This window comes from Tenrec ecaudatus, chromosome 2 (assembly GCF_050624435.1).
Source record: "Tenrec ecaudatus isolate mTenEca1 chromosome 2, mTenEca1.hap1, whole genome shotgun sequence".
Classification (NCBI taxonomy): Eukaryota; Metazoa; Chordata; class Mammalia; order Afrosoricida; family Tenrecidae; genus Tenrec; species Tenrec ecaudatus.
Genome location: NC_134531.1, coordinates 73,105,905 through 73,128,238, shown reverse-complemented (window position 1 = coordinate 73,128,238; position 22,334 = coordinate 73,105,905). Strand labels below are relative to the sequence as shown.

Sequence of the window (22,334 nt, the reverse complement as noted above, 5' to 3'; positions counted from 1 at the left end):
TTACTCCCTCGTCTAGTGCTCAAGTGGAATTCTATTAAAGGGGAGGGGACGAGAAGACTAGCAAAGAGCTGGTGTTATTTAAAATTGCATGTAGCTATTTGAATTCAGCTGATGCTTGCGGCTGGACTATGGACCCAGAGGAATTTGGTGGTGTGACTCCAGAGAGGCTCAGGGGCATAAAGCTCAGACGTGCCTTCATGTGTTTTCATCTCGCCTTACAACCGTCTCACCAGCTTAGACAAAGTTACCCAAGGCTCATTCACTTGGCCTACAGCTAATGAATCTTACAAACTGCAGACTAGAGACTGAGTAGTAGTGAAAAAGAAAAAAACGTAAATACCTCTCACCACTCTAATGGAACACCATCAGATTATCATGGGCAAGGACCTATATAATCTCTTATCAGGTACCTTTCAATATCAGCCCAACAAAGGACATGGGCAAAGTATAAGAGGCACTGTCCCATCAGGAAGCGAAGGTAGGAACCAGCATCGGGATCCCTGGAGACCGTCTGCACGGGCTCCGGGGCAGGAACCCAGGAACGCTCAAGGAGACACTGTCAGAAAAGCGCCACAGTTTGGAGCAGTACCGGCAGTTAGTTGAGTCCTTTCATTGCACAGGCAGGTTTCACAAGGAGGGTTCAGAGCTGTGCCGGGGCTGCGGCGAAGAGGGTTTGCATCTCGCCCAAGTATCCGTTTCCTTTAGACAAGCCGTTACTTACTGTTGACTGCATTGATGGTGCCTTGGATTTCTGCTTGAGTCAGCAGTTCTTCATACACATCTCGTTCTTCTTCCGAAATACAGTTATTCTGCAAAACAAAGTGTCTGTTGACGCCCCCAAATAATAGTAGGTTTCCAAGGCTCAATAATTGGATATACAAACACAAAAAAACACAGTGACAAAACTTGTCATTGAAACCAATACAAACATTTAAGGAATCCAATCGATGACCATGGGTTTAGTTTGGGTTTTGCTTCAACCAGGGCACAGGGGCTAAATGTGCTCCGCAAGGGTAACACAGACGCGCAGCACACCAAGTGCCTCCCCAAAACAAACAGATCATCCAAGGGTGAAAACAACACTGTTTGAATATTAGATGGGAACACAGCCATTTGGGGGGGGGGTGGTAAGATCAAAACCAGTTGGGTAGTGACAGCTTCATTTGATTTAACCTAATACAACCAAGGATGTAAATATGGCTAGAGATAGAACAGGCCAGATGCTATCTTCTCTAAACATTTAAAAAAGGACTCACCGTCAGTAAGAAGGAAGGTTCACACAGAGGCAATGTTTGAGGAGGGCTTGGAGGAAGAACACAATGGCCAAGGATGCAGAGAACAGACCTAGTGGGAAAGTTAGCACGCTGGCCACATTGTGGGTGCCTGGCCTGGGTCAGCCAAATGGATGGGGAAGTCAGTCGGTGTCAAGGAGGTCTTTGAAGGCTAAGCTAAGGACCTGTACTTAATTTTGTAAGAAAAGGGGAAACGGAGGTTGGGGGTGGGGTGACACAAACCCACACTTAAAAGATTCATTGTTCTGGAACATGACCGGACACAGGGAGAGCTGTGAGAAGGTGCTGTAAGAATCCCCAGGTGGAGGTCGTGGGGTGGTGGTCCAGTTGGGGTGGGGAAAAAAAAATCCCCAGGTGAGGGTTGGGGGGAAGGACAGGAAGGGTGGTCACAGGAGGGGAGGGCAGGCAGACTCCTGAGCTGAGACAGGAAAGCAGGCAATGGATTGAAGGGAAGAAAAATTTGACAGAATATAGCGAAGGACAGCAGAGCCCAACTCTGACTAGGAGACGCCATGTGCGTCAGGAGAGAACTGGGCTCCCCAGAACTTTCAACAGCTGATTTTTGGAAGTAGATCATTAGGGCTTCCCCCCAGCCCGCCCCCCAAATGGCACCTCTGCGTCATCTTGAACTTGTAATTTTTGTTAGCACTTGATTGTATTAACTATTCTACACCACAGGGACTCTGGATAAAACAGTGTTGTTCATTGCTATGCAGTTAATCCAGACTTGGGGTGACCCCATGTGCAGGGTACAATGTTCTGTAGGGTCTTCAGGGCTTTGGCTTTTTGAAGAACGTCAGTGCTAACTCCCAGGGCCACCCATCTTAACAGCCAATAATGGAATGTTTAGACATTTACACCATCCAGGAATTCTAGACCAGGCACATGGTTGTTACAGTCCGTTCCAAGTGAGAGCGACAGATGTACCGCAGACCAGAACACCCAGCACCGCCTGCGCACTGTTACGCTGGAGCCGCTGCTGCAGCCACGGGGTCAACCCCCCTCACGACCGTCCTGAGAACAAGTCCAAAATATGTGAGAAGTCTCTTCAGCTTGCCTTCTAAGAAACACTCCGGGTCTCCTTCCTGGACAGACTTGCTTCTCCTTCGGACAGTTCACAGAGTGCTCAATATTCCTGATGGCCACCACCATCCAAAAGGTACCCGATCTTCTTCGGTCTTCCTCACTGGCCATCCAGGTTCACATGCCCATGAGGGGATGGAAACAGCATGGCTTTTATCGTGGGCCCCTTCGTCCTCACCGTGACATCTCGCTTCAGACCACTTCTCAGAGGGCTTTGCAAATTGGCCCCATGCAATTCATCAATGGATCTTTCCATTGCTCCTTCCATGGACGTTGATGGTGGATCCAAGCAAGAGCACCTCCTTGACGACTTCAGTCTTCTCTCTGGAGCGCGTGATGCTGCTTTGTGGTCCAGTTGAGAAGACTTCGTTTGTTCGTGTGAAGGGCAAGATAGAAAGGGTACAAGACAAGTCCTGAGACAAGGCTGTTCCTGACCAGGGAAGCCAGACAGAGAGAGGCACAGGTATGAGAAGGGCAGGGCAGAAGTATCCAATCTTCTGATATGGCGGGTTCAGGGCTTGTGGGGCATCAGGGTGAAGGTATCTGGATGGGCAGTCATAAGCACATTTCTGAAAGCTAATAGCACTGGTGGCATAGTGGGTAATGCAGTGGGCCGCTAACCACAAGGTCAGCAGTTCAACACCGCTAGCCACAGCTTTTACTCCTGCAAAGAGTTACAGCCTCGGAAACCCACAGGGGTGGTTCTATCCTATAAGGTTGCTATGAGTCAGAATCAAGTCCGTGGCATTGAATTTGGGTTTTGGAATAAAACTGACTGCAAGTTGATCTGATCAGTTTAGGAGGAACAAAGGCAGAGAGATCTCACACCCTGAAGAAGCTCCAAGCTTGGAGAGAGGAGGAGGAGGAAGAAGGGACACGGCGGCTAAGGCAGCACCGAGCATATGCCGGCCTGGATGCTGGGAAAGCCAAAACCCGAGAAAGACCACGAGACAAAGTGGTGGGTCTTGGCGATGGAGTTGGCATTCCCGTGGCAAGAACTTAAGGAGAGAGATGTCAGCGAGGAAGAAGTTCTGAGTCTACACAGGTTTTCAGGAACGGACTTGGCAGGAAGATGTCAAGAACGGAGTTAGGAGGTCCTAGGCAGCGCAGCCTGCTCCAGCTCCTCCAATATAGAGGGCTAACACTCTCGGGAAAATACAAAAAACAAATACATGAAGAAACCATTCTCTCTCTGAGTCATCGCACTAAATGATGGACCTCTGCAGTTGGTAGCAGTGGGTGCCACGGTGTCCGTTCCGACCCGTAGCGACCCCGTGTGAAGCAGAACCATGGATCAGGCTTTCTGGGCTGTACTGGTTTTGGAAGCAGATCACCAAGTTTTCCTGCTGCGGAGCTGCTGGATGGTTTGAATCACCAGCCTTTCTGTCGGCCTTGGACAGCGCAACCGCTGCATCACAATGGCTCCATTAACCGTTACCAATAAATTCAAGCTAATATATATAATCTATTATATTGACTGCGAATTAGTGATACTTAACAATGAAAAATCGTTAAGTTGCTACTTACCCACTTTCTGGGTAAGTCATAAGCTTAACCTATAATTTTCATCATAAAAGGGAACCGAATCTCCTTACACCAAAACCAAACCCAAACAAAAAAGTCAACTCACTGCCACAGAGCGACTGGCGGCTTTGAACTGCTGACCTTGTGGTTAGCAGCCCAATGCACAGCCCACTACACCAGCAAGGCTCCGGTTTTCTTATACAGTGCCTGCTTTTCTTGTACACTCACAGATCACCCACACCAGCTGCCCACCGCAGTGGATACCAGCGTCATTCCTGAGCTATTAATATAAAAGTTCCCTCGCACCACGCTGTTTTTCTCTTTCAAACTAGCAATAGCTGAATATCTTGATTCTTCACAATGTATGGGGTACCTTCAGCTTTGCATTTTCCTCTTTTCTCTTCTTGGCTTCCCAGAGTTCCTTCTGATAATCCTGTGCCAGGTCGTCATCCACAAGAGTTAAAACGGCGTTTGGGTTTCGGAGCGTTACGATGGTCTGGTCGGGGATTCCTTTCTCGATGGCTTCATTAATGGCTATCACGGCGGCATGCACTGCAAAGCAGAGAGAGAGTTCTCAGCACAAAGCGACGCTAGCAACTGCATTGACTCTGCCTACACGCAAACAGCCGTAATGTCCTCCCTTGGCTTTCGGCAAGTGTACTGAGAGATCTCAGCTATATCGTGGAGTGCGTCTCTGAACTACCTCGCCCAAAACTGCAACCAAACTCACTGCCACTGGGCCCATTCTGGCTCAAAGAAACCCAGTAGGACAGGGCAGAACTGCCCCTGTGGGTTTCCATGGCTGCAATTCTTCACAGGAGTAGAAAGTCCCACCTTTCTCCCTTGAAGCAATTGGTGGTTTGGAACCGCTGACCTGAGGTTCGCAGCCCAATTTGTAGCTCGCTGCGCCACCAGGCCTCCTTTGTACCTCTCAGCGTTTGTTAGTAGTCTTTTCAGGTGCTGTGGAGTCGGTTCCAAGTCATAGTGACTCTGTGTACAACAGGAGCCACCACTGGCCGCCCTGTGGCACCCGCACTCTCGGTGTGTCTGAGCCCCTGCCAGGCCACTGTTCATCTCATCCCCGGCCTCCTGTTTGGCTGGCCCTCCCCTTTACCAGGCACCTTGGTAAGTCGGCCCTGTGAATGTATCCAACTTGCACCCAAAGCCTGAAATGAAGCAAGCGCCATACCAATCATTGGCACGTGCAGATAAGTCCTGATCTCTTTGTCAAGATGGCACACACAGAGCCATGTTCCTGCCAAGAGCTACCTGTGAGCCAGCCTCCAGCCCTAAAAGACCCAGAGCAATGCACACGCGTGGGACACAGAAGGTTTCTCCCAGGTTGTCACGCCGGCAGTGTGACAACCTTCCAGGTATTTTCCCTGAGGGCATCAGCCAGATAGAGCGCACACCCTGCTATAGGGATAGTGGATAGGGCGCACACCCTGCTATAGGGATAGTGGATAGGGCGCATACTCTGCTATAGGGATAGTGGATAGGGCGCATACTCTGCTATAGGGATAGTGGATAGGGCGCATACTCTGCTATAGGGATAGTGGATAGGGCGCATACTCTGCTATAGGGATAGTGGATAGGGCGCATACTCTGCTACAGGGATAGTGGATAGGGCGCATACTCTGCTACAGGGATAGTGGATAGGGCGCATACTCTGCTATAGGGATAGTGGATAGGGCGCATACTCTGCTATAGGGATAGTGGATTGTTTCCTTGAAGGAGAGCCTGAAGACAAGGTCGTGCCAACTCAAGGAGGACCAAGGTTAGGCTGCCATCTTGAACCTAGAATTTGCCCATCTTGTCACATGTGTACCCCTAGTCCCTCCCCTTCCTATTGCTTGTACACCCCAAGATCATCTCCTTCCCATTGCTTGTATTGCCTATGGCACAACCCCTACCTGTTACATATGTGGTTACCTATAATCCAGGGGGGTTGCATGCCCCTGAAGATATATAACCTTTGTTTAGAAATATATCGCCTCCCTGCTCCTCCTATCTCCCACCTCCACGTGGACCACCAAGAGGGGCTGAGGTGGCATGTTACCATGAAATGTGCCTGACTCCTTTATCTTCTCTCCTACCTCTCCTGTCATCTATGGCTTTACTACATATAATCTTATTATCTCCATACAATTGCACCTATGGACCCCGTGATTTTATTAGGGGCTGGTTTACTCTAACACACATGAGCCTTCATGTTTTAAAATTCATATTTTATTGTGCTCATTAAAATTGAAGATGGCAGAAAGTAAAGCACTATTTTGGAGAATGACGTAATTCCCACTGGGTGGGTGGAGACATCTTCACATCAAATGCACATGAGGCGTGGGGGTGTCTTCAAAAAAGGTAGTGGAAAAAATTCCATTATCTTTTGATTCTATTCTGCATGCACTTTTTAAAGCTCCACTCGCACAATAAAAGATGTCAGGGTGCTTAACAACATTTTAAAGAACAATCTTATTTCATTTCACGTTGGAGCCCTGGTGGAGTAGTAGCTTACGGCACTCGGCTGCTAATCCAAGGTTAGCAGTTTGAAGCCACCAGCCACTCCCGTCAGATGGAAAGCTTGCCACTCCCATCAGATGTCTCTGGAGCCCGCGGGGCAGTTTTACCTGCTACCCTGTCTGATAGGGTCACTGTGAGCGGGCAGGACTGGATGGCAGCAAGTTTGGTGTTTGTTTTTATTTCATGTCAACAAAAGCAACAACTAAAGTCTAGGTGAGTCTCAAGAGAAAGGCAAGCTTGGATTTTTTTTTTTTAATTAACTATCTGAGCAGAGTTTTTTAAGTTTGGGGTTTTAAACAGACTTACAAGCAGCTTCATCCACAGAGAGTTCCTTGGCCAGAATGCCCCCTATTTTGCTGAAAGACGGCATCTGTATTCCATATTTCTCAAGCTCCTTTCCCATATTACTGATTTCTTCCTCTGCAAGCAAACACCAAGAACAGTATGGATCTCAAAGCAAACCAGACAGAGGTGGAGATGAGAATGGTGATATTCACGCCCAGAAAGGAGAAGGCGGGGCCACTGAGGAGCAAGAGCTTTAAGAAGGAACCAGCTGTAGTTTCTCATTTCCCAAATGTGGGGGAAGGGAGCGTAGTTAAACATAAGTACGCTTTCTCCTCTTCGTTCAAGCTGAGGAAGAAAGGGGGCCCACAAATAACTGGTGAGTTTTCTTAATAAGCGTATAAAACAGTTGTAAATATATAACGAGCAGTACCTGTGAAGTCTACTTTGCCCAACAAATCCTGGATCTGGGGGGCAATTCCCAGTTTGAACAGATACAAACTGAAAGACAGAATGAACAATTATTATAAGCTTTATCATCATATATGTTTAAGGGTTTTGTTGTTCATTAGTTTGCTTTTATCTGAGAAGGATCTCATGGATCATCTCATCTAAACCATTCATTTTATGGATGAAGAACTGGAGGCCCCAGGTAAGTGCCTGTGGAGCCAGGACTAGACCCCTCGAAGCCTCAGAGATGGGTCTTCTGCAGTGCACAGTTCTTCTACAGAGCCAAGTAGCTCTCCAGCCACCCAACCAAGTACTATACAGTCTTTGGGAAAACATTTGTTCAACCTTTTTGGAACACTAATTTGATCGGTGAGACAATTATTGGTGGATAAGTGATGGTGAGGATAAATCATAACATGGCATATTGCTAAGTGGAAGATGGCAAGTTAACGGTATAGGTCAAAACAGGGAAGTCCCTTAGGCAGTAACAATGGTGTGGCAGTTACATAATCTCCTGTCAAATTGAGCGAAGGGGTGGAGTGCAGCCTGTCAATCAGGTCATAGTTTCTGTGTGGGCTTGATCTTCTCATGAGGATTTTGGGAATTCCTGTCTTCCTCCCTGGAGATGGGACACATGCTCTCTCTGCTACACAATCCTGATGACAAGTCACATTGAGTCACGCTGATGGCAGCCAGAGCCCTAGAAATGCTTCCACTGCCACTGGATCCACAAGACATTTCACCCACAGGCCTGTGATCTTCCTGCATTTGGCATCATTGCATGTGTTGCATGAGTCTGAAGAGGAATTTATAGACTGGTATCAGATATGTGGACTTACAGACTTGATCTGGACTGGGATTTTTTTTAATATAGAATTATTCTTTGATATAAAACTCTCTCTTGTATACATATGCCTGTCTCTGGATTTATTTCTCTAGTCTACCCAGACTAGCACAAATGACTAGTGTTCCCTACCTATAACCTGAAGCAATGGGGGCTAGCATCTCAAGTTACCAAAGAAGATGAACATATGTGGTCAAGTGGCCTTTTCTATGGAACTACTAAATCATAATTTCTGTCTTATATTTCCAATAGTCTTCCCTGTGTCATCCCCAAGATTCCTTCTAGATGTCCAGTTAAAAATTCTGTGTTCACTATTAACAATTTTGCACTGAGGTTTAGAATTTATGAAATTTTAATTAGAAGGTAAAATTTACCCAACAGCGCATGTTGGGTGGAGTCTCTAGGTGAAACAAACAGTTGCACGCTTGGTTACTAGCCTGAGGGTTCGATGTCTGAGTCCACCCTGTGGTGCCTGGGAAGAAAGGGCTGGTGACCTGCTTCTAAAATCCCAGCTATTGAAAGCTATGGAGACAGGTCTAAGCTGAAGCTCATGGGGTCGCCACGAGTCACACAGCGCTGACAGCAGTTGTTACATGCGGGAAAGTGAACCCAGGATGACTGTGATGACCTGAAATCACTCACTTCGGACGGTGAAATGACAGAATCGGAGGACCTGACTTGAGAAATGAAATCTCATTAGGCCACATTAAACGAACTTAACAGCTAGACTTTTGATGCTATTCAAAAAAGTTCTTAAATTGTCTAGTCAATGGAAGTAGCATACTTTCACTTTCTCTGATAATTTCTGTTTAAAAAATCAGAAAATTTAAATGATCAAATTTAAAAATCAAAGAGTCACAAAAAAGCATGAAATGGCTGCTAATATTACATTGAAAATCATTACCTAGATACCCAGAATTCAATATAAAACATTTAAAATATAATTTCTAATTGTATTTCTGGACACATCTTTTCTATAAGCTTACTGGCATTCTTTTTTTGGCATACTATACCACAAATATACTATAAATTACTTAATTAGTTGCTAAAAATTATATTATCACTAATTATTCATTACTGCAAATTATGCTGTATTGAACCTAATTATATATAGATACAAACACATTCCTATAAACTAAATTGTCAGGTTTTACGAATATACAAACAGTGAAAACTTTACTTCTAATATATATGTTGAAAATTGTATTCTTAAAAAGAGATGGTCTTTTGATGGGATCAGGTATCAGGCATCTACGACCCAGAACAAAATCACACCTAATGTGATAGCGCCCATGGAGTGGAGACCCAGTGCCCATCTGTGGACCATTGAACATCTCCTCACAGAGGGGTCACAGGGAAGAGATGAGCCAGTCAGGGTGCAGTATAGCACTGATGAAACACACAACTTTCCTCTAGTTCTTTGGTGCTTCCTTCCCCCACTATCATGACCTCGATTCTACCTTACAAATCAGATTAGACCAGAGCATGCACACTGCTACAGTCTATCCACGAGAGACAAACCCCTCAGTGCCAACACTGAGAAGAGTAGAGACACCAGGAGTTTTAGGGGCGGGTGGGGAGAAAGGGGGAATCGATTACAAGGATCAATCTATAAGCCCTTCCCAGGGGGACAAATAATGGAAAAGTGGGTGAGGGGCGATGGAAGACAATTGTAAGATCTAGAAATAATAATCTATAACTTATCAAGGTTTTTTGGGGGGGGCGGACGGAGGAGGGAAGAGGAAGAAATGGGGAGCTGATATCAGGGGCTCAAGTGGGAAGAGAATGCTTTGAAAATGATGAGGAAGCAAATGTGTTTGACACACTGGATGAACGTATGGATTGGGATAAGAGATGTATGTAAGAGCCCCCACTAAAAGTATTTGGGGGTAAAAAAAGACAGTTATCTAGTGATGCTATAACAAAAATAACACCGTTACTGGCTATAACAAACAGATATGAACAAATTACAGCATCACATAACTGCCAAACCACAGGAGGCCACGGCCTAGCCAAAGCTAGAGAACTGGAGCAGGGGACACAACTCAATCCTTAACGCTTCACTCTGGCTCCCCAATTCATGTCCTTGCCACATGCAACACATTTCATCCCACCATCGCCCCCTTTTTTGACCCCATGCAGTGAATTTGGATGTTGCTTTTAGGGGTTTTTTGGTTGGGGTCTAAATATCTAGATTATCTCAGCACTGTATAGGAAAGAGGGTAGAGATATACTAAGGATATGAATACTGATTAGCTTAGACTTTGATAAAAAAATACAAGTCTAAAAGTTGGTTAAAATTTTGGCAAGAAATTTAAATAATACAGGGGGGTTTCTGCAAAGTTCATGGATAAATTACATTTTAATTCTATTTTCCCATGAAGTTTTTGACATCTTCTTATGCATATTAAAAAGAGCCCAGCTGGTGTAGTGATTAAAGCACTTGGCTGCTAACAAAAAGGTGGGTGGTTCGCACCCTAGCCACTCCACGAGAACAAGATGTGGGTATCTGTTTTTGTGAAGATTTACAGCATGGACACTTCATGAGGCAGTCCTACTCTGTCCAGAGGATGCTATGATTTGGAATTGGCTAAAAGGCAGTTGGTTTGGAATATACATTCAAGGTCCCAAAAGACGTATAATCACTCCATATTGGGTTTCCAAGACTGTAAAACTTCACCGGAGCAGAGAACCTCATCTTTGTCCTTTGGTGGGACTAGTGGATTTGAGACACCAACTCTGTGGTTAACAGTCCAACGCTTTCCTGAAGGCGCCACTAGGCCTCCGCCTTAAATACTTGGGAAAAAACTTGCCATTAAAGACGTTCTATGGTTATCTCCTACTTAAGTGTTACTGCCACATTTGTAAAGTTTCTCACACTCAATTAGCTTTATAATTTACTTTCTAAAATAGTTTAGGTATGTTTTTAAATTTAGCTGTAAAATGGGAAAAAGAAGAAGTAAATCATGTATTATGAAAGTAATTGAAGTAGAAAGCAAATGTTTTGAGAATGATGATGGCAACATATGTACAAATGTGCTTGACACAATGGATGGATACATGGATTTTGATGAGTTGCGTGAGCCCCAAATAAAACGATTCAATTAAGAAAAATTAATTGAAGTGATACAATAATAAACATTTGATCACTCATGGATGCATGATCATTTTTAAACATCAAGCATATTTGCACATATGCTGCCATCATCATTTTCAAAACATTTTCTTTCTACTTGAGCTCCTGGTATCAGCTCTTGTTTTCCTCCCTCCCCCTCCTCATGAACCCTTGATAAATTATAAATTAATATTATTTTCATATCTTACACCGCCTGCTGTCTCCCTTCACCCACGTTTCTGTTGTTTGTCTCCTTCAAGGGGCAGGGGTGGTGGTGGTATTACATCTATCATTGCAATCAGTACCTCCTTTCTCCCCCTGCTCCCCTCACCTTCCCCCTAGCCTCATGGCATTGTCACTCCCATTACTGTACCAGTGGGGGTTTTCTGTCTTGGATTCCATGTGTCAAGGACTCTTATCTGTACAGTGTACATAAGGTAGAACTGGGCTCATGATAGGGGTGGGGGTGGTGGGAGAAGCATTAAAAAACTAGAGGAATGTTGTTTCATTGGTGGTGTGCTGCACCCTGGCTGACTCGTCCCTTCCTTGTGACCTTTCTGTGAGAGGATGTCCAATTGTCTATAGATGGGCTTTGAGTCTCCAGCATTATCATGTCTTAAATGACATCACTTTATTAGAATTAATCTATAGATTTACATGAACTATTTTAATTCTGCGCTATTTGTAGTTCCTATTACTTGTAAAGAGGTGCCCAGGTGCCACAGTGATTACATGTTGGGCTACCAACCAAAGGTTAGCAGTTCAAAACCACCAGCTGCTTCTCAGGAGAAAGATGAGGCTTTCTACTTCTGTTAAGAGTTTTATAGTCTTGGAAATCCACAGGGTCAATTTTAAGCTGTCCTTTAGGGTTGCTGAGTCGGAATGGACTGAGCAGATCAGTTATTCCTTCTTACCCTTCAATTCCTCCCATTTGTCGACCTTGTGTTTTTTCCACTATGGTACTCTGGCAGCAGGGAGTTTGTATGCTAGTGACAGCTGGAGAAGGATTGTGCTGTGCCTTCTTAGGTTCAAGGCTCCTTAGCCCTTGTTGAGGTCTTTGGCTCTCTTGAGTGCTGATTTGTCACCTGGCACGGTGGGGAACAAGCAGGAGATCATGTGCCTTGTGGTCTCCTTCTCCTTTGCTGTCTTGCTTGGAGAAATCCTTTGGACACCGAAGCTTTCTTGAATTCACTGGTGGGTTTTTTTGTTTTTATTTTTTGGGGACTATGGTCTTTCCTGCCTATTTTCCAACCAATTCAATCCCATCTGCTCCTCAGTCAGGGGTTGCTCCAATTTCTCGTTACAGGATGGCATTTTCATTAGAAAGACTTTGAAAAAAACTGATCACGTTAACTTCGCAGCCTTTTTGGATAGCAGGTGTGACAGCTGTGTTCAATCAATGATCTTGATGCAAATGTTTTCACAGTATCACCGCTTCATTCATTCATCCAGTTAACTGCCGTGTGGAGACACTGCTCCAATGCTGTCCCTAAAGGAAAGGTATGTCGGCTGCCACAAGGCATAGGTGTATTTGTAACGTGAATGGAAAGCTAGAGCACTAAAGTTTCCATCACTGCCCTCTTTGATGCTGAAGAAATTATAATGCTCTCTGTCTGCTTAACAAGACGATTAACATCAGACAGAGCATTGCAAAATTAATTCTGGCAGACATGTTAGGTTATAAAGTAATAATATTATCATTTGATCTCACTTTTGACCCATTTTAAAGTTATTTCAGTAAAAAAAACAAACAGAGGAGGAAGAAAAGGAAAAATAGATGGATTACACCTCTGACCACAGGGCAGGGGTGTGAGTAGCCTTCTATCATGCAGAGTGCCCTGGAAAGTGGGTTAGAACAGGTGCAGTTAGGTTAAAATTTTAACACTTTACAATTGGTCTCTCTTTTGACCTACTTAAAATTTGTTTTTAATATTTTCTGCCTTCTTTACTATTGAGGTTTTTCTGTTTTACTTTGTTAGTTTTTTTTGTTGTTGTTGTTTTAATGTTTTCTGTATGAAATCCAGGATAGGTAAATCGATAGAGACAGTAACTGGATTAATGGTTCCATGGGTCTATGACAGGGAAGTTTGGGGGAGCTAATAACAAGTACAAGAATGAAGACAATTCAAAAATTGATTGTAATTGTACAACTCTTCTTGATACGATTGAACTATCAAGCTGAATGGTTTGTGAATTATGTGCCAATAAAGCTGTTAAAAACAGGAAATTAGATTGCTATTTCCAACTTCACCTTTGGCTACCCCACTGCCCACTGTAAGATGAATATAAATCTCAGCAACAAACCTCTTGGTCTAACTAGAAGCTACCACAAGATGGTGCTAAGAAGTCATTTTTGTTTTGTTTTTTTTCCAATTGGGAGGACAACTGATCTCCCAACAGTAACAGATCAGGAGTCCACATTTAAATTTAATTTAAATCACGATCTACTTATGCTAATATGCAGGGTGGACTCTCAGTTGCTAATACATATTTTTGCCATGAAATGTTTATTTATTTTTAGTGCACAATTTCTATTTGGCATCAATGTTCAAATGGTTATTGATTTTTATGCCGAAGCTTAAACTATCGGCTTAAATAGGTCACTTTGTAAAGTGTGAGCATTTCACAATTACTCCCTATGAGGCAGTGCCATCCAAGCAGATTACTCATCAAAAGGGCAAATGTTTCCTATCAGGACCAGTTGCTGTTGAGTCTCAGAGTGGAAATGTGCACTCCCCAGGCTCACAATGGCCCATCTCTCAGAAGCAGAGTGCCAGGCTGCGGGATATAAAAAGCTTGTTCCTCAGCTTGTCTCCCCCAAATATATGTCAGACCTAAGACAATGCTTGCAACTAATGGTGAATGATTGTCCAGTTATCTCCCTGAAGGCCTCAGCCATCCAGAGTAAGCAGATCCATTTGTCTGTCCCACCATAGGTGGGGCTCACTCCCTACTATTAAGAGCAGTGGGTCGCTTTCCCTGGAAAGCTTAGAACAAATCAAGGCTCCAGATTAAAGTCAATCAAGGTTAGGTTGCCATCATGAATCAAGGATCCACAGATCTTATCACATGTGTACCCTTAATCCCTCCTCTTCCTGTAGCATGTACACCCCTAGATTGTTCCCCTCCCATCACTGTATTATCTAGGGTACAACCCTTTCCTGTGACATAGGTCGTTATCTGGAATGAGGGCGCTTGCACGCCCCCAAAGATATATAAGCCTTGGTTAGAAATAAATCGCTCTCTCCTCTGGTTTTCCTTCCCTCTCCCTCCTTCCCCACTCCCTCTCCCTCTCTCTCCGGTCCTCTCCCCCTGCTCTCTGCATGGACTGGCTGCTGAGATCATGGCTGTCCTGGAGGTGAGCATGGTACTGTAAAATGTGTCTGACTCCTTTATTTTACTTTCTCTCCTGTCTTCTATGTCTTTACTATGACCTTTCTATATTATAACCATACAATTGCTCCTATGGACCCCTATGGATGTTAGGAGCTGGTGTGCTCTAACGCCAGGCCTTTCTTCTGCAGCCCCATGTGGGTGGACTCAAACCACCAATGTGTTAGTAAGCAGACGTGTGTATCCACCCTTCGACCACCCAGGGCTTCCAAATGTTTAGGAAACCATATATATACCCAGGAGTCCCACTCTGGGAAGACTCAGCAATAGCAACCCATTCTTTCTGAAACATTCAAAATTCAAATGAGGCTATTCAGTGTCTAGAACACATACGGCATAACTAGAGTCTTGGTCTGTTTTTAAGGGTCCAGTATAAAACATACAGATTCCACGCAGGCTCTTCTAAGGTGACCAGACGTCCCGATTTTTAACAATCTGTCCCGCGTCCCACGGCATTTTAAAAAAAGTCCCAATTTTTGGAAAGAATGCACGACAAGCTAGGGAACGGCGAGAGAACGGGAAGGGAATCTACATAATCCATAACACCATTCAAACAGCTGCTGATTTGTTGCCCATAGATGTGGAAAATATTGTTATTAAAATATATTCTTATTTCTATATATACACCGTGCATGTTGAAATGCTTAAAGAATTTTGTGAAACTATGGAAGTCAAATATCAGAAAATACTTGGATATACGGTAAAATGCGCTGGTTAGCTCTTTTGCCAGCTGTCGAAAGAATTTTGAAAGTATATGATCCTTTGAAATCTTACTTTCTATCACACACAGGATAAATGTCCTAGAATTTTAGAAGAGGTTTTTGAAAAAGAATCTTCAAAAATTTGGCTAGAGTTTGTACACAATCAAGCAGCTCTTTTTCAAAATGCTATAAAACTTATTGAAGGTGACAAAATGTCGGTAATCGAAGTAGCAAATGAAGTTAATCATTTAAAATTTCAGTGTCAAGAGTGGGTAGAAAATAATTTTCTTCCATTAACTATCCATAATAGTAATAAGCCAGCTAGAACAAGGTGCAATAAATCGTGCAGCTATCATGAATCACGTTAGAAAGTTTTATAGTAACTGCATAGGTTATTTAGAAGAGTGGGCGGTACATTACAATGATATTGAACATTTTCATTGGGTTACATTAAAACAAGAACTTAATTGGAATGATTTTCAAAAATCATTTGATCATATTACTAAAATTTTCCCATAAAGTAATATTTCCAAAAATGATATTTTAATGAGGTATCATTATTTAAAATATTGATAAGGAAAAGGCTAAATCTTGGGCATCAGCAAAAATCACAATAGAGAGCAAATGGTTAGAACTATTTCATTATTTTGAAACAAACCATGTTCCATACAATAATGCACTAAAAATTGTGGAATACACGCTGTCCTTACCAGGAACTAATGCTGCGACTGAACGTGTTTTTTTTCTATGGTAAATAAAGTATGGACATCAGAAAAATCACAAGTGTAGAGACTTAAAAAGGCATTTTATGTGTGAAATATAATTTAACAAATTCATGTGAAAAATTTCATGACCTTTTATACGACAGCAATCTACTAAAAAAATCCACTCCAATGAGAAATATGCCAAAGAATAAACTACTATACATACTTTTTAATGTATTATATTTGTAAATTTTACTTATGTTGAAATTTTAAAAATATATATTACAATACTATTTTTGCGTTCTATGAAAATTTTTGTTGCTCCATATAGGCCAAATTTTTAATCAAGAACCCCCACACACACACCCACGGCCCCCGGTCAATGGTGTTCCGCTTTACCAATGTTAAAATCTGGTCACCTTATTCAAGACTAAATGTATTAAGCATGCTGAGTGCCTAGTAGTTAACACAAAGGACTGAAAGCATTCCCAAGGAAGCTGTGGAATTAATGTCATCATCATTTCCCACACACAAGCAAGCACTTTGTGTGAAGTAGCCTGCCTGTTATCACACACAAACAGTCAAGCACACTTCTGCTGCTGAGGGAGCTAAAGCCTCGGGGCCTGTGTGTGCTTGTTTGTAAAAGCAATGTTGAAAAATGGAAAATCAGTGGCCAATACAGCAAAGGGAAAGAAGGAAGAGGGTGCAAATAATGCCATAAGAAATGAAATGAGCTATAGCACAAGAGTGTGTCTGAAATGAAAGGGACAGATAATAACAGAGAATACTCCACAACATTTGAAAACCTTTAAGAAACAGCCAATTTTTAGAAACCATACTATCTACCAACATCAAAGCAGACTGAAGAATCTTTTCAGATTATCTGAAAAGATACATTAAGCAAAAAGAAATTGATTCCGTCATTTAACAACCTCCCCCCCCCCGCCCCAAAAGTATATCCCAAGCAGTTTTAGTCATGAATTCTACTATGTACATTCAGTGAGGAACTGAAACCAATTCTACTCAAAATATTCTGGAGTGTAGAAAATGGTGGAATATTTCAAAATTCATTTTATGAAGTGAGCATAACATTGATAGCAAAACTAAGGCAAATACATCATGAAAAAGGAGAATTATAGACCAGTATCTTTATGAACATAGATGCCAAAATTACCAACAAAATCCTAGTCAAGAGAAAATCTAACAACATATTAAAAAAACACCCCAAAACAACCCAAAAACATCATGACTAAGTGGGATTCATACCAGGTATTCAAGGATTGTTCAACATTGGAAAAATGATCGATGTAACTCATCACAGAAATAAAACAAAGGAAAATCATCGGCTTATCATATCAATTGATGCAGAAAAGTTACTTGACAAAATCCAACACCAATTCCTAATGAAAACACTCGACAAAATTGGAATTGAAGGGAAATTCTACAACATCATTAAGGGTATTGATACAAAATCAACAGGCAACATGAGTCTCGATAGAGAATGAAAGGGTTCTCCTGGTGCATGGGAACCAGACAAGAATGTCTTTTGTCACCATTCTTATTCAATAGTGTGCTAAAATTCTTAGCCAGGGCTATAAGGCAAAAAGGAAATTAAGCAACAACAACAAAAAAAACCCTTTATTTTCAGATGATATGATCCTATGCATAAAAGTTCCAATGATTCAGCAAGAAAATTATTAGATTTAATAGACTTATCAAAGTGTCAGGGTACATGACTGGTATACAAAAAGCGGTAAGTGTACTTTTCACTAACACAGAGAAATCAGGAAAACAGTACCACTTACAAGAGCCACCCAAAAGATGAACTAAGAATAAATGTCATCAGAAAAACAAAAGTTCTGTACAAAATACTTCTATCAGAAACCAAAAGAATGTTTTGTCTAGTTATTGCTGGTTTTTGTTTGTTTGTGTCTTGTATATTTTCTGTATATGAAATCCAGAATCAGTAGAGACGGTCCCTGGACTGATGATGGCCTAGAGGTGTTGCCGGGGAGAGAGGGTGGAAATGGGGCACTAACAACAACAAGCACAAGAGGAAAATATTCTAAACTGGGCTGGGGTGATGATTACACAAATCTTGTCAATATGATTGAAAGACTAACTTGTGTGACATGTGAAACATATCCCAATTAACTATTAAAAACATTTGACCATCCATTACGATAGCACTCTGAGTAGTTAAAAAAGAAGAGTTTCCTTGCAATTTTTAAAATAATTTTCTCTTTTATAGAATAAACTCTTTTCATTAAAAAAAAAGAAATCAAAAGAGACTAACATAAATGGGAAAACAGACTGTGCTCATGGATAAGAAGATTCAACATTGTGAAAATGTCAAAAATACCCAAAGCTAGCTACAGATACAATGCAATCCTAACCCAAATTCTGACATCATTTTTCAAAGAGATGGAAAAATTCATCTCCAACTTATGTAGAAAGAGACCTTGAATAAGCAAAGCACAACTAACGAAAAAAGAACAAAGCCGGAGGCTTATAATTTCCTGATCTTACAACAGATCCAAGGACCAATGACAGGCACATAGACTATTTCTATACAGAACTGGGAACCCAGATGTAAATCCACTCACCTATGGATAGCTGATTTTTTAAAAAACATCATTTGACTGGGGGCGCCCACAGCTCTTAGGTATCAAGCATATTCGCACACATGTTGCCATCATCATTTCTAAAACATCATCATTGAGCCCTCGGTATGAGCTCCTCCCCACCCTCCCATTCTCATGCATCTTTGATCAACCATACATTGTTGTTATTATTTCATGTCTTGCACTGTCCATTAGCTCCCTTCACCCACATTTCTGCCATCATCCCCTTCGGGGTGGGGGGATGTGGGAGGGTTAGGGGGTGGGTCATTGATCTCTGACAAAGGCTGACACTCTTTAAATGGGGAAGAGCGAGAGTGTCTTTTGAATATTGATGGGGGGCTTTTCCTTCTTCCACATTATTTGTATTTTTGCCTTTATACTATTACGATTTTATCATGTTAGGGTTATTTTACTATTTACTGTTTTCTGTTGGGCCTCCCAGCTGTGAAGCACAGGAAGAGTGGATGCATAATAATGATAATAACTGATACAGGGGCTATAGGAAATGCAGAGGCAGGTGAGAGGGAGGGAAAGGGGATTGGGGGAGTAAATAAGGAAGACAAAAGCGGGAGGGGGCACTAGAATGGATTGTGATTGCACAACTCCTTTTAAAGGCAATGTAACCATGGCGGGTGTGCATGTGTACGTGTGTGTGCGCTCTAAAGTTGATGTAGTAATGATTGCACAATTCTCCTTGATATGACTGAATGATTGAACTATTGAATCATATGATATGCAAATTATGTGCCAATGAAACTTTGGGGGGGAAATCAACAAAACAGCAACAAGTCAGAAAAAACAAATTGTGTTGGCAAAAATGGATATCCATATGAAATTTTATAAGAGCCCCAAATAAAATGATTTATGGGGGGGGGGAATGATATCCATTTGACGAAGAATGAAACAGGGCCATATCTCAAACTTAAGAGGCCTCATACATCCATAAATAGTCTAAGAAGCATAGTGAAAAACACAAAATAAATGACTAGGACTTCATTAAAATTAAACTCTTATTAAATCAAAAGATTTCACCCCAAAATTGATAAAGAGAACCCACATAGGAGGAAATTGCTTTATTTTTGGCAATGACATTGGATAAAGGTAATCTCTGAAATGTATAGAAAATTTCAACATCTCAACAGCAAAATGACAAACAATTCCATTTAAAAATGGGTGGGACTACACTGAAGCCAGCCCCTGGGGGCGTGCAGCAGAGGAGCAGCAGGAGCAGAGCAATGAAGTCCCCAGGGAATGCCAGGGATAGATGTGGGGCCAGGACATGGCACCCCATCAGACTCGACTGGAAAACATTCGTAAAGGACAACAAATAGACCCTGAACTATTTACAGGGTTGTTATGGTTGTAGCTATTGCTTTATTTTCTATTGTTGCTTCCTTGTACTCAGTCTTGTGATGGTACATATATATTGTTGTCGCTGCATGTCTACCTGGAAGGGAGAGGCGGGATAAACAAGCCAGAAGAGAGAACAAAGGGATGACAGTTCTAGGGGGACATAGGAGAGGGAGAGGCGGGGGAAAGGAAGTGGGTGTTAACAAACCTAGGGACAAGGGAACAACAAGTGATCCAAAATCAGTGGCAAGGAGGGTGTAGGAGGTCTGGCAGGGCTGGATCAAGGACAATGTAACCGAAAGAAATTCCTAAAACTCAAATGAAGGCTGAACATGATAGTGGGACAAGAGGAAAGTACAAAGAAATAGAGGAAAGAATTAAGAGGCAAAGGGCAGTTATAGAGATCTAAATACAGGCATAAACAGATGTAAATATATTTATATATGACGAGGGGGAAATAGATCTATGTACATATATTTATAGGTTTAGTATTAAGGAAACAGATGGACAGTTGTCCTAACAATTCGGCAGTCTGAGATGCTCACCTTCCTGGCACGATCGCTGAAGACAACGGGTGTACAAGCAAATGTGGTGAAGAAAGCTGATGGTGCCCGGCTATCAAAAGATATAGCATCTGAGGTCTTACAGGCCTGAAGATAAAGTGGCCATCTAACTGAGAAACAACAAAGCCCACAGGGAAGAAGCACACCAGCCTGTGAGATCACAATGCATCGAACGGATCAGGTATCAGGCATCAAAGACCCCCCAAAAATCATAGCATTGTGAATGAGGGGGAGTGAGGGGTGGGGACCCAAGGCCTAGCCCTGGGAAATTGGACATCCCTAGCCAGAAGAGCTGTGGGGAGGAGATGAGCTAGTCAGGGTGCAGTGTAGCAACGATGAAAAATAAAATTTTCCTCTAGATTTAGAATGCTTCCTCCCCCCGACAATCTGTCATGATCCCAACTCTACCTTACAAATACGGCTAGCCCGGAGGATGTACATGGGTACAGATAGGAACTGGAAACACAAGGGATCCTGGACAGATGAACCCCTCAGGGCCAGTGGTGAGAGTGGCGATACCAGGAGGGTGGAGGGAAGGTGAGGGGGAAAGGGGGAACCGATTACAAGGATCTACATATAACCTCTTCCCTGGGGGATGGACAGCAGAGAAGTGGGTAAAGGGTGATGTCAGACAGTGTAAGATATGACAAAATAATAATAATTTATAAATTATCAAGGGTTCTTGGGAGAAGGGGGAGCGGGGATGGAGGGAAAAAATGAGGAGCTAAGACCAAGGGCTCAAGTAGAAAGCAAAGGTTTTGAGAATGATGAGGGAAACAAATGTACAAAAGTGCTTGACACAATGGATGGATGTATGGATTATGGTAAGAGTTGTACAATCCCCCAATAAAATGATTTCAAAACAAAACAAAACAAAAATGGGTGGGAAACATGACTAAAAAAATAGCAAGGAAAAATTCAGGTGAGAAATGAGCATATGAAGAAATTTGCCATTCCTCCCTCATTGCCACTGAGTTGATTCTGATCGAAAGAGATGCAAATCAATAAAGCAGTAAGTTTTCATCTTGCCCCAACATTAATAGCAAGAATAGCAACAGAACTGAAATCAAATGTGGTGAGGCTGTGGAGGCGCCGGGTCCTTCATACACCGCTGGTGGGACTATAAAGGGTGCGACCGCTGTGGGAAACGAGTGTAGCAACCCCATTCGTTGGTTCATATCCTAGAGAGATAAGAGCCACAGCAAAAATACCCAAGTTCATCAAAGCACCATTCACATTAGGAAAAAGATACAAACAACTTAAATGTCCATCAATGGAAGAATAAACAAACCAGGGTACGTATACACATGGAATACTATGCAATGCTCAATAATAACCATGAATCTGTGAAACACCTCATCTCACAGATAAGTATGGGGGACATTATGCGGCACGAAATCAGTCAATCACCAAAGCACAAATCTTGCATGTGGTCCCTTATCAAAGGCAAGAAAGGCTTTTACATGACCAGAATCGTTGTTTGATGAGTAACGTAAGTGGAAGCGGAAAAGAGGTACATTACCCAACTACAGGGTTGATAGACATGAACTGGGTAAGAGAGGTCAGTAAAAATGATGGAGGAAGACCAGGGGAGGGGTGTAAGAGCTCAAGGTAATGGGGTAATAAATACTTTATACACTTTATGTGCTGTGATAATGATGTTCTCTGAGTAGATGCATGGACTGACATGCAGGTTGAACGGGTGTGGGGGAACAAGGCTAAGGACTACATGGGTTTGGTAGGCTATTGCTACATGGGCATTTATCTATGCTGCAAATATATCCATGAATGTGGAGGAGCATGCAACAATAAGGGTAAAGTTATAAAAATGTACTTGACATAATAAAAACACCTAGAGATAAGCATTATGGAGGCGAGGGACTCAGGAA

The 22,334-nt window shown here is 42.5% G+C and overlaps 1 protein-coding gene across 1 annotated transcript in view; it reads right to left on the bottom strand.

Moving 5' to 3' along the window:
* The window catches only part of IQGAP2 (IQ motif containing GTPase activating protein 2), a 326,459-nt gene that overhangs the window by 131,228 nt on the left and 172,897 nt on the right, over positions 1-22,334 (bottom strand). Inside the window, exons 6-9 of the mRNA XM_075541193.1 lie at positions 7,135-7,202; positions 6,726-6,839; positions 4,273-4,451; positions 722-809 (exon numbers count right to left, since the gene is read on the bottom strand). Coding sequence (XP_075397308.1) covers positions 722-809; positions 4,273-4,451; positions 6,726-6,839; positions 7,135-7,202 — 449 coding nt within the window. The remainder of the gene's footprint in view (positions 1-721; positions 810-4,272; positions 4,452-6,725; positions 6,840-7,134; positions 7,203-22,334) is intronic.